Below are 12,500 nucleotides of genomic sequence, written 5' to 3'. Positions count from 1 at the left end.
TCCGACAATGTTCCCCTCATCCAGACACGCCTGGAACCAATAAACAGAAATACATAAAGTGACTTTGATCATGTTTTTTTTATTCGTCCTTCTGGGTTTAGATGTTTTCAACGAGTAAAATGATGGTTTGATGGTGTTTGAAAATAGATTTTATGTTTCTTAAAACTCCTTAGTTTTGATGCAACGATTTGTATCATAATACATGTGCAACAATACAATATGTTTGTAGTATTGTGGAGTACTTGACTCTGGTGTTGTGATAGTGTAGTAACAAGTATATATGTGTAGTATTGTCCAGTACTTGACTCTGGTGTTGTGATAGTGTAGTAACAAGTATATATGTGTAGTATTTTGGTGTACTTGACTCTGGTGTTGTGATAGTGTAGTAACAAGTATATATGTGTAGTATTGTCCATTACTTTTCTCTGGTGTTGTGATAGTGTAGTAACAAGTATATATGTGTAGTATTGTGGAGTACTTGACTCTGGTGTTGTGATAGTGTAGTAACAAGTATATATGTGTAGTATTGTCCATTACTTTTCTCTGGTGTTGTGATAGTGTAGTAACAAGTATATATGTGTAGTATTGTCCAGTACTTGACTCTGGTGTTGTGATAGTGTAGTAACAAGTATATATGTGTAGTATTGTCCAGTACTTGACTCTGGTGTTGTGATAGTGTAGTAACAAGTATATATGTGTAGTATTGTCCAGTACTTGACTCTGGTGTTGTGATAGTGTAGTAACAAGTATATATGTGTAGTATTGTCCAGTACTTGACTCTGGTGTTGTGATAGTGTAGTAACAAGTATATATGTGTAGTATTGTGGAGTACTTGACTCTGGTGTTGTGATAGTATAGTAACAAGTATATATATGTAGTATTGTCCAGTACTTGACTCTGGTGTTGTGATAGTATAGTAACAAGTATATATGTGTAGTATTGTGGAGTACTTGACTCTGGTGTTGTGATAGTGTAGTAACAAGTATATATGTGTAGTATTGTGGAGTACTTGACTCTGGTGTTGTGATAGTGTAGTAACAAGTATATATGTGTAGTATTGTCCAGTACTTGACTCTGGTGTTGTGATAGTGTAGTAACAAGTATATATGTGTAGTATTGTCCAGTACTTGACTCTGGTGTTGTGATAGTGTAGTAACAAGTATATATGTGTAGTATTGTCCAGTACTTGACTCTGGTGTTGTGATAGTGTAGTAACAAGTATATATGTGTAGTATTGTCCAGTACTTGACTCTGGTGTTGTGATAGTATAGTAACAAGTATATATGTGTAGTATTGTCCAGTACTTGACTCTGGTGTTGTAGTATTTACAGACCACATGACTCTTGACGAAGTCGTAACTACTTTCATTTGTTTTCAAACCAAAATATATCCAAACATCAGCTTTAAAAGCTGCTGGACTCACTGTATCCTCTCGTCCTCAGTCATCACTGGGATCTCGCAGTATTCAACCTCATGAATTTATATTCAACATTAACACTTTATGATAATGACATTTTTATAGACTTTATTATATATGTACAGTATAATAGAATGTATAAAGTTATTCATGTTCACCTACAGTGTTATACATTTCTATTTCAGAATTGGATTTTTTAAATTATATATTTAAAAAAAAATAGTGTTAAATCTGTAGATCAAGGTGTTTAATTCAATCACACAAAATGTTCATCACAATCTTGAGTCAAGGGTTGAACAAAATGTTACATATTTGTATTGCCTAACTGACGTAAATGTATCATAACTTGATCATAACTTGAACAGATTTTTTCAGAATACATTTTCTGTATGTTTGGATTATTATTGACATTTGTCATCTGCTGGCTTTCAAACACATGATACGATCAAGCTAGTGAAATAATGTTTACTTTTTGTTTTCATGTCTAAACCAGAAGGATCTTCTCGCCTGCAGTTCATACTAAACTCTGCAGCGAGAATTCTGAGCCGCGCTAGTAGAAGAACTCACATTTCTCCTTCAAACTCTTCACTGGCTGCTCTAGTAGAAGAACTCACATTTCTCCTTCAAACTCTTCACTGGCTGCTCTAGTAGAAGAACTCACATTTCTCCTTCAAACTCTTCACTGGCTGCTCTAGTAGAAGAACTCACATTTCTCCTTCAAACTCTTCACTGGCTGCTCTAGTAGAAGAACTCACATTTCTCCTTCAAACTCTTCACTGGCTGCTCTAGTAGAAGAACTCACATTTCTCCTTCAAACTCTTCACTGGCCGCTCTAGTAGAAGAACTCGCATTTCTCCTTCAAACTCTTCACTGGCCGCTCTAGTAGAAGAACTCACATTTCTCCTTCAAACTCTTCACTGGCTGCCAGTTTCTTTCAGGATCATTTTTAAATTCTGGTTCTTACTTTCAGATCTATTCATGGTCAGACCTTCCATCAGTGATCTGATCCAGCCTTACACCCCAGCTCGGGCTCTGAGGTCTGTGGATCAGAATCTACTGATGGTTCCTGAACTTCCGGACCAGAGGAGAGAAATCCTTCCAGACTGTTGCTCCTAAGCTTTGGAACCATCTCTGTGTTTGATGATCTACTGACTCCTTCAAGAAACATCTGTGTTTGATGATCTACTGACTCCTTCAAGAAACATCTGTGTTTGATGATCTACTGACTCCTTCAAGAAACATCTGTGTTTGATGATCTACTGACACCTTCAAGAAACATCTGTGTTTGAAGATCTACTGACTCCTTCAAGAAACATCTGTGTTTGATGATCTACTGACTCCTTCAAGAAACATCTGTGTTTGATGATCTACTGACTCCTTCAAGAAACATCTGTGTTTGATGATCTACTGACTCCTTCAAGAAACATGTGTGTTTGATGATCTACTGACTCCTTCAAGAAACATCTGTGTTTGATGATCTACTGACTCCTTCAAGAAACATCTGTGTTTGATGATCTACTGACTCCTTCAAGAAACATCTGTGTTTGATGATCTACTGACTCCTTCAAGAAACATCTATGTTTGATGATCTACTGACTCCTTTAAGAAACATCTATGTTTGATGATCTACTGACTCCTTCAAGAAACATCTGTGTTTGATGATCTACTGACTCCTTCAAGAAACATCTGTGTTTGATGATCTACTGACTCCTTCAAGAAACATGTGTGTTTGATGATCTACTGACTCCTTCAAGAAACATGTGTGTTTGATGATCTACTGACTCCTTTAAGAAACATCTGTGTTTGATGATCTACTGACTCCTTCAAGAAACATCTGTGTTTGATGATCTACTGACTCCTTCAAGAAACATGTGTGTTTGATGATCTACTGACTCCTTCAAGAAACATCTGTGTTTGATGATCTACTGACTCCTTCAAGAAACATGTGTGTTTGATGATCTACTGACTCCTTCAAGAAACATCTGTGTTTGATGATCTACTGACTCCTTCAAGAAACATGTGTGTTTGATAATCTACTGACTCCTTCAAGAAACATGTGTGTTTGATAATCTACTGACTCCTTCAAGAAACATGTGTGTTTGATGATCTACTGACTCCTTCAAGAAACATGTGTGTTTGATGATCTACTGACTCCTTCAAGAAACATGTGTGTTTGATGATCTACTGACTCCTTCAAGAAACATGTGTGTTTGATAATCTACTGACTCCTTCAAGAAACATGTGTGTTTGATAATCTACTGACTCCTTCAAGAATCATCTGTGTTTGATGATCTACTGACTCCTTCAAGAATCATCTGTGTTTGATGATCTACTGACTCCTTCAAGAAACATGTGTGTTTGATGATCTACTGACTCCTTCAAGAAACATCTGTGTTTGATGATCTACTGACTCCTTCAAGAAACATCTGTGTTTGATGATCTACTGACTCCTTCAAGAAACATCTGAAGACACTTTTATTTGAGCTATTTATCTGAGCTCCTGTGTTTGTCTTACGTGTCTTTATCTTTTAAAGTATATATAATAGTATATATAGTATAGTATATTATATCAAGTATATACTGAGTATAGTTTTTGTTTGTTAAAGTTCTTTGTGACCCTGGTCTTGAAAGATCTTTACAAATAACTATTAATTACTTTCTTTTATATTTGAGCTTTTTTTAAATTTCTTATTTCAAATGGAACTGGATCGAACCGGTCGTAACGTAAGTGTATCTTCACGTACTCAGTCGACTGAGCAGGAGTGCGGGTCGAGGCTCTGGCTGGAGTCGCACAGACGTGTAATATTAGAAGCACTGAGTCATGACTGAGTCGTTTCCTCGTCCACAGCTGCCTCCGTCCGTCCTCCTCTAAAAATACTCCCTCGGTGAGTAACTTCCCTGAACCACCAACACATGTCAGGGCGACTGTCGCTGTGACGCAGCAGGAAAACACATTTTTCTTTGTGGAGCAAATCTTCTTAATTTGACATTTTTACTTGCTATTAACAACAGTCTTTTCAGTGTCTTTGTTGATCTTAGTGTAATATGGACCCGTCTACAACATAAGATAGTTTCTTAAGATTAAGAAGTTTATGCTTCAACTGACATTGAGAAACAACAAAATCTGTCCATTGCTCTTTAAAAATGGGTAAAAATTTGTGTCGAACACATTTGTTTTTGGGCTTTCGGGTCACCATGACCCTGAGGTAACACAGGGGTTGATCACAGTGAGGGTCAAAATGACTGTGACTTTTTTGGGGCAAATTTTTTATTATTTTGATTGACAATTTAAATAGTTTTAGATTAGATTAGATCAACTTTATTGATCCCTTTTTCAGCAACACAGAAGATAGATTCCTGAAACAAGAACAAAGTGCAATAAAACAAAGTGCAAGATGACACAATCTAAGTTTAAAGATAAAGAACATAGATCAAACAACAACAACAAATACAAAGACTAACATAGAATAGAATCATCTTTTCACTTCTGCCTCCAAACTCAAATGTAAACAATGAGTCCCTGAGTCTATTAGTGTTGCATCATGGGAGGAGCGTTCGTGCTCCACCTGTTCACTGATGACAGTGTTTTGTGTGTTTAGTCGCCATAAAAACTGAGTTGATGACGGAGAAGATCGAGAGCAAATGACCCAAACTGTCCTGAGAATAAGATATATTTTAAAATAAAAATATAATATAATTAAAACATGTTCTGACGACAAACAGCACGACCTCAAACTGAACCAACCTGGAGTTCAAGGTCGTCAATCTTCACCACGTGAATGGATGAAATCCAAATATGACGTCAACATAAAGATGAAATGAACTGATTCAAAGTACAATAACTTGAATTAAATATGCCGAAGAACATCTACCCTTCCTTTAAACCAATGTAAACACTTCAAGTTAAACTTTTTTATTATTGTTTTGTTTCATATTGAATCTAAAAAGTAAATCAAACACACTTTGAAATGAAGAATTAACACAATAAATGAACAACTTAATTAACCCAAACAAGTGAGGAGACAACACGCAAAAATAAAGCAGTAAAGTATCAGAATCTGAAGATCTTAGTAAATACTACAAAGTATCAGAATCAAGCTGAATATGATGGAATTATTCATTTGATTGTATATTATACGACTTAAAACACAAATACTTTTTTTATGTTCACTTTTGAGAGGCAATAAATATACACAAAAATGACAACAGTACTAAGACGAAAACCCTAAAGTCAAATGTACAGACTAATAATGAATAATAGAAAATATAATATGAATAAATACTAAATACATTGTAAATACAAGTATTTTTGAACTCATAAGCTTTAAATATATACAGTCAATAAACTTTGATCAGATCGCGATGAAAGAGTTTTGGTTTCTAAACCAGATCAATTGAGTCGATCAATCCTTTCTGCTGGACTCACTGTATCCTCTCGTCCTCAGTCATCTTGCAGGATTTCATTCTTCCTTTCGCATGCGGGGGATGTAACGGCTGCTGCCATCCAGAGGCTGGAAGTTAAATTGCGACACAAAAATGAACAAATGCTATATTTTCATGTTAATTCTAAATGAAAAAAATGAGTTTGAATATCGATTCAGTAATGATTTCCTTGGCAGACGTATGCTTAATATCAGTGCTTTTCTTTTAGTGTTAAATCTGTAGATCAAGGTGTTGAACTCAATCACTGAAAATATTCACCACAACCTGAGGGTCGAACAAAATGTGACATAATTTGATTTTATTTCTTCTTTCACCAGCAGATGCTGAACCTGCAGCGTCGCACCTGAGTTGGCAGTGGTCAGTGGTGACAGGTGAGTTGGCAGTGGTCAGTGGTGACAGGTGAGTAGGCAGTGGTCAGTGGTGACAGGTGAGTTGGCAGTGGTCAGTGGCGACAGGTGAGTTGGCAGTGGTCAGTGGTGACAGGTGAGTTGGCAGTGGTCAGTGGTGACAGGTGAGTAGGCAGTGGTCAGTGGTGACAGGTGAGTTGGCAGTGGTCAGTGGTGACAGGTGAGTTGGCAGTGGTCAGTGGTGACAGGTGAGTTGGCAGTGGTCAGTGGCGACAGGTGAGTTGGCAGTGGTCAGTGGTGACAGGTGAGTAGGCAGTGGTCAGTGGTGACAGGTGAGTTGGCAGTGGTCAGTGGTGACAGGTGAGTTGGCAGTGGTCAGTGGCGACAGGTGAGTTGGCAGTGGTCAGTGGCGACAGGTGAGTTGGCAGTGGTCAGTGGCGACAGGTGAGTTGGCAGTGGTCAGTGGTGACAGGTGAGTTGGCAGTGGTCAGTGGCGACAGGTGAGTTGGCAGTGGTCAGTGGTGACAGGTGAGTTGGCAGTGGTCAGTGGCGACAGGTGAGTTGGCAGTGGTCAGTGGTGACAGGTGAGTTGGCAGTGGTCAGTGGCGACAGGTGAGTTGGCAGTGGTCAGTGGCGACAGGTGAGTAGGCAGTGGTCAGTGGCGACAGGTGAGTTGGCAGTGGTCAGTGGTGACAGGTGAGTTGGCAGTGGTCAGTGGTGACAGGTGAGTTGGCAGTGGTCAGTGGCGACAGGTGAGTTGGCAGTGGTCAGTGGTGACAGGTGAGTTGGCAGTGGTCAGTGGTGACAGGTGAGTTGGCAGTGGTCAGTGGTGACAGGTGAGTTGGCAGTGGTCAGTGGCGACAGGTGAGTTGGCAGTGGTCAGTGGCAGTGGTGAGTTGGCAGTGGTGACTAGTGAGATGGCAGTGGGCAGTGGTCAGTGGCGAGTGGTGAGTTGGCAGCAGTGACTGGTGATCAAATCTTAGACGCTGATAAGAGTGAAGTCGGGATCAAAAGTCTCAAAGTGCTGCATCATCACATGTGTCTGTCACTCAAGACTGACTGCAGGACCCGGATGAGAACTCTTGACTCATGTGAACTGAACCAGTCTTTGAATGAAGTGAAGACACTGGTTTGCTTTCAGAGACTCTTTTTCTTTCTCTTTTCTTTCTCTTTCTCTCGTTTCCACGCGTGGACGAGTCTCTTCTGGCGCGCGCGCCCGCACACGAGCTCGCGTGCGCTTCACGGAACCGTCTCCAGGCTCGTGGATCCTCGTGGATCTGAGGCTCGTGGATCTGAGGCGAACCTTGAATCTCACTTCGGACGAGTCGTGGAGCGATGACGTCAGTGTGGAAGAGACTGCAGAGAGTTGGTAAAAAAGCCTCAAAGTTCCAGTTCGTCGCGTCGTATCAGGAGCTCGTGCTCGAGTGCACGAAGAAATGGTCAGTGACGACTTTAAATATACTTAAATATACTTAAATATACTTTAATATACTTTAATAAATACATGTTTAAATAAGTCAATGTTCGGCCGAGTTTGACTTCATTCAATGACGTCACAATAAGGAAACGTCATGGTGGACTTTTAAGAATAATAGTATAAAGTCAAACAAAGCTATAAACAAATATATTCATGTATATCCTTTACATCATAACTTGTTTATTAATAATGTATTTTTTATGCATAATGTATTTTTTTTAACGAAATATACGCTTTGCTAGGTATCAACAAATGGCAGCTAGCAAACATTAGCAATTTTTAAGCTAATTGGCTAATTGACCTTGATGTTGTGGTTTTTTTAAGTTTAAATATGTTTTTTATTCTTGTTTGTAATGATTCTGGAAACTTAAATATGAAATCCATCTATTAACCTCCAAGAAGATTATAACTTTATCGCTAACCTTATGTTTTGTTATATTGCTTTAAGATGTTTTATAAACTAGTGATAATTAATGTGGTTAATATTTTTAAATGTAACAGTTTAATGTGTGTTTTTCTTATATTATTATCAACATTGCATAGATAGATAGATAATAAAGTTTATCCATCTATCTATGCAATGTTGCTAATGATTGCTAACCGTATGTAGCATTAGTTGCTAGCTCATTGTTAAATCATTGTTAAACTTGGACAATATTTGTTTATTTAACGGTTGAAAAGTTTATATTTTGTAATGTTTTATTAAAAATACATGAATAAAGATAATAATATATAGAACTCATGTTTTAGCCTAAAAAGCTAATCCCATTAGCATGATTGCTAACCTCATGTAGCATAAAACTGCTAGCTCATTGTCAACTGACCACATTACACTTTTTATAAACTATTTATCATTATTGACTTGTTTTAGTTTGTTTATTTACAAAACAGCGTAGACACTGGAGTCGTCTAAGGTTCCTCTACCAGAGTATTAATCAGTACTAATCAAGGGTTGAATGAGCAAATACTTGAACATAAAAGTATCAATAGTATAAAAACATGTGGTGCGTGACTTACAGTAAGTGTATCATGAATGAATCACATGATGATCTTTGTGTCACTCATGTTGTTCACATTTTCTGTGTACACAAGAGTACACACTCAGAGCTATACTGTGATACAAGAGGCTTTTTCTCTTTATATTTCTTTCACTTTTATCTTCTGCATTTCTTATACCTTTTTTATGTTTATACATTATTAATGCCTTGTAATGCAGGTTAATTAGATGTTTATTATTTCTCTACTCATTGGATATGATACTATAATAACAAGTGTAAAACTGTCATGATGCTTAGTAACGTCTCATGTTTTGTTTTCCTTTGAGACGCTACTATTATTAAACGTGTGACCAAAACACTGACGTTGAACACATCATGTTTTCCTCTGTGTTTAACTAGTGGTACAACAGCGTCAAAGTATCACACAGACAATTCAATACTGGTGTGCGATCAGCCGATCAATGATCTGCTGCTCGTGGATGTGTTTTGACAGACTGATCGTTTGACTCACAGACATGTGGTTTGGAAACAGCGACGACACCCTCGTGTGATGAAACTCAAGCCCGTGTGACAGAGAACCTCAGAGGCCGAAAGTAGATTTAAGAAGTAGATGCAGAAGGAAGTGATTCCTTTACTTTTATAGTCTTGTTCCTTACAAAACTACACATTATTGAAGCACTTTCTGTAAATTCCACAGCATGTGAAGCCAAACAGGAAGTTGTAAAGACTGTGCCTGAGTACGAAACAAACGAGACTGAAATGGAAATCTATTTTAAACCGATGTTATTGTAAAATGATCACGATAATCAAATTATTCTTGACAAACTGATGTTTCAGGACAGCAAGAGCACAACAGAGCTGAGCCAGAAGGCAGATTAAACTGTTCCTGTCTTCATCTGGGAATCATTAGAGCAAAGTAAAGTTTACACAAATGAGTTTAGACCAAAATAGTCTCCCCAAAAATGGGAACTCATCCCAGAATGCCCGAGTTGGAATTCTGTCGACCATCCAAATGTACAAAGTGTTCTCCTCTGACGCTCCAGAAACATCAATGTGACTCATTGATTGTGTCATTTTTTTTGCCTCTGAGCAAATATCACACCTGTGATGAAGACATCCTGCTTCAATATCCACCTCTTCAGGAAGATTTTAGAGCAAAATACATCAAATAACAACACTTTTTTTTAAAACTCTCTGGGGGGGTCTCACAGTGAAAGGGGGTCCTCCTGGGGATTACCTCGGTAATGAGATCGGATATGAACTCGGGTTCAAGAAGTTCTAGTGACTCATCGTGTAAGAGCTGTATGAGTAACACTTCTTACTGGTACTAGATGATCTACACATGTTTGTGTTTATGTGTAATGACTTGAGGTATTTCCAGCTCCAGATACATGATCCAATCTTTACTCATTAATCACATATTTGTGTACTTGTACTTGATGTTCTTCTCTATAAGAAATTATCCAGATCCGTTCATTTCTGTTCCTTCCTCACTGACAGAACTCTGACCTCCTAACACACTTGTGGACCGCACACAACAACACACACCACCCCCACACAAAGCAGACACACACCCAGTTGTCTTTGCTATATTTGCACTGAAACTCAAGACAGAGCAGCATCTAGCAGCTCATGTGTGGACCATACAATGAAGGCCACACTGAAGCCTTATGAACGACCGTGTGTGTGTGTGTGTGTGTGTGTGTGTGTGTGTGTGTGTTCCAAGACAACAGAGGTTTCTACTTCCTGTTCACAGAAACGCCTTTCGATTCAGTGTGAAGCGTCACGTGACGCGCTCACTTCCTGTTTTAGTTCCTGCAGAAATTCCCAGACTTCATGCAGAGAAGGAAAAAAAAAGTTCAAATATTGACTTATTAAAATTAATAGTTGTGTTTATTTAGCAGATATTCGACAATTTTAAGGCCTGGTTGTGTTTGTAATGTTTATGGCAACTTAAATAATATGAAATCCATCTATTAACCTCCAAGAAGATTATAACTTGAACGTTATCGCTAACCTTATGTTTCGTTATATTGCTTTAAGATGTTTTATAAACTAGTGGTGATAATTATCGTGGTTAATATTTGGTTATTTAATAGTTTAAAGTGTGTTTTTCTTATATTATTAGCAACATTGCATAGATAGATAGATAATAAAGTTTATCCATCTATCTATGCAATGTTGCTAATAATTGCTAACCGTATGTAGCATTAGTTGCTAGCTCATTGTTAAATCGAACAACTTGGACATATTTGTTTATTTAATGGTTAAAACGTTTTTATTTTGTAATGTTTTATTAAAAATACATGAATTAAGATAATAATATATATAACTCATGTTTTAGCCTAAAAAGCTAATCCCATGAGCATGATTGCTAACCCCATGTAGCATAAAACTGCTAGCTCATTGTCAACTGACCACATTACACTGTTTTATAAACTATTTATCATTATTGACTTATTTTGGTTTGTTTATTTACAAAACAGCGTAGACACTGGAGTCGTCTAAGGTTCCTCTACCAGAGTATTAATACCCTCCAAAACAGGGAATGAGTGAGCGAATACTTTAATATTAAAGTAACAATAGTATAAAGAGCGTCACGTGACGCGCTCACTTCCTGTTTCAGTTCCTGCAGAAATTGCCAGACATCATGCAGAGAAGAAAAAAAAAGTTCAAATATTGACTTATTAAAATGAATAGTTGTGTTTATTAAGCAGATATTCAACAATTTTAAGGCTTGGTTGTGTAATCGCTTGGTTGTGTTCAACTTAAAAACTGTTCTGTCATGTTGGAAAAACAGCGTCAAGACCTGTTGGAATAAATGTGTCATTTCTGTGATGATTAATGTTGTGTTGCTCCAGGCAACCAGACAAGCTGAGGGTGGTGTGGACCAGGAGGAACCGACGCATGTGTTCCAAGGTGCGACAACTCCCACACACACACACACACACACACACACCCGCCGAGACAATGACGTGTTGTGCGTCTGCAGCTCCACAGCTGGCAGCCGGGGATCAAGAACCCCTACAGGGGGACCGTGGTGTGGCAGGTTCCAGAGAACGTGGACATCTCAGTCACGTTGTTCAAGGTGACGTCTCCGTCCGAAGACAATATATCACTTGTTGTGTATCACTGAACTGTGACCTGAAGCATCACAAATAATTGTGACTACACTATCACAACACCAGAGTCAAGTACTGGACAATACTACACATATATACTTGTTACTACACTATCACAACACCAGAGTCAAGTACTGGACAATACTACACATATATACTTGTTACTACACTATCACAACACCAGAGTCAAGTACTGGACAATACTACACATATATACTTGTTACTACACTATCACAACACCAGAGTCAAGTACTGGACAATACTACACATATATACTTGTTACTACACTATCACAACACCAGAGTCAAGTACTGGACAATACTACACATATATACTTGTTACTACACTATCACAACACCAGAGTAAAGTACTGGACAATACTACACATATATACTTGTTACTACACTATCACAACACCAGAGTCAAGTACTGGACAATACTACACATATATACTTGTTACTACACTATCACAACAACAGAGTCAAGTACTGGACAATACTTCACATATATACTTGTTACTACACTATCAAAACACCAGAGTCAAGTACTGGACAATACTACACATATATACTTGTTACTACACTATCACAACACCAGAGTAAAGTACTGGACAATACTACACATATATACTTGTTACTACACTATCACAACAACAGAGTCAAGTACTGGACAATACTTCACATATATACTTGTTAC

The 12,500-nt window shown here is 38.0% G+C and overlaps 2 protein-coding genes across 11 annotated transcripts in view; both read left to right on the top strand.

The window, feature by feature from the left end:
- znrd2 (zinc ribbon domain containing 2) overlaps nucleotides 1-62 on the top strand; it is a 4,373-nt gene extending 4,311 nt beyond the window's left edge. Inside the window, exon 4 of the mRNA XM_087807306.1 lies at nucleotides 1-62. This exon is cut by the window's left edge and continues 843 nt beyond it. The gene's annotated coding sequence lies outside the window, so the exon portion shown is untranslated.
- Nucleotides 63-6,751: 6,689 nt separating this feature from the next.
- LOC148065719 (uncharacterized) overlaps nucleotides 6,752-12,500 on the top strand; it is a 47,739-nt gene continuing 41,990 nt past the window's right edge. For 4 of the 10 annotated variants that reach the window (XM_087808231.1, XM_087808230.1, XM_087808229.1 and 1 more), the window contains exons 1-3: nucleotides 6,753-7,646; nucleotides 11,544-11,601; nucleotides 11,675-11,770. In XM_087808231.1, the coding sequence (XP_087664357.1) occupies nucleotides 7,543-7,646; nucleotides 11,544-11,601; nucleotides 11,675-11,770 (258 nt within the window). In that variant the 5' untranslated portion in view covers nucleotides 6,753-7,542. Of the gene's footprint in view, nucleotides 7,647-11,543; nucleotides 11,602-11,674; nucleotides 11,771-12,500 lie in introns of all 10 variants that reach the window. The other 6 variants (XM_087808228.1, XM_087808226.1, XM_087808225.1 and 3 more) reach the window with 2 other exon arrangements.

Source organism: Callionymus lyra, chromosome 14 (genome assembly GCF_982586985.1).
Source record: "Callionymus lyra chromosome 14, fCalLyr1.hap1.1, whole genome shotgun sequence".
Lineage (NCBI taxonomy): Eukaryota > Metazoa > Chordata > Actinopteri > Syngnathiformes > Callionymidae > Callionymus > Callionymus lyra.
Note: the sequence above shows the minus strand (reverse complement) of the source record. Positions and strands in the feature narration are given on the sequence as shown.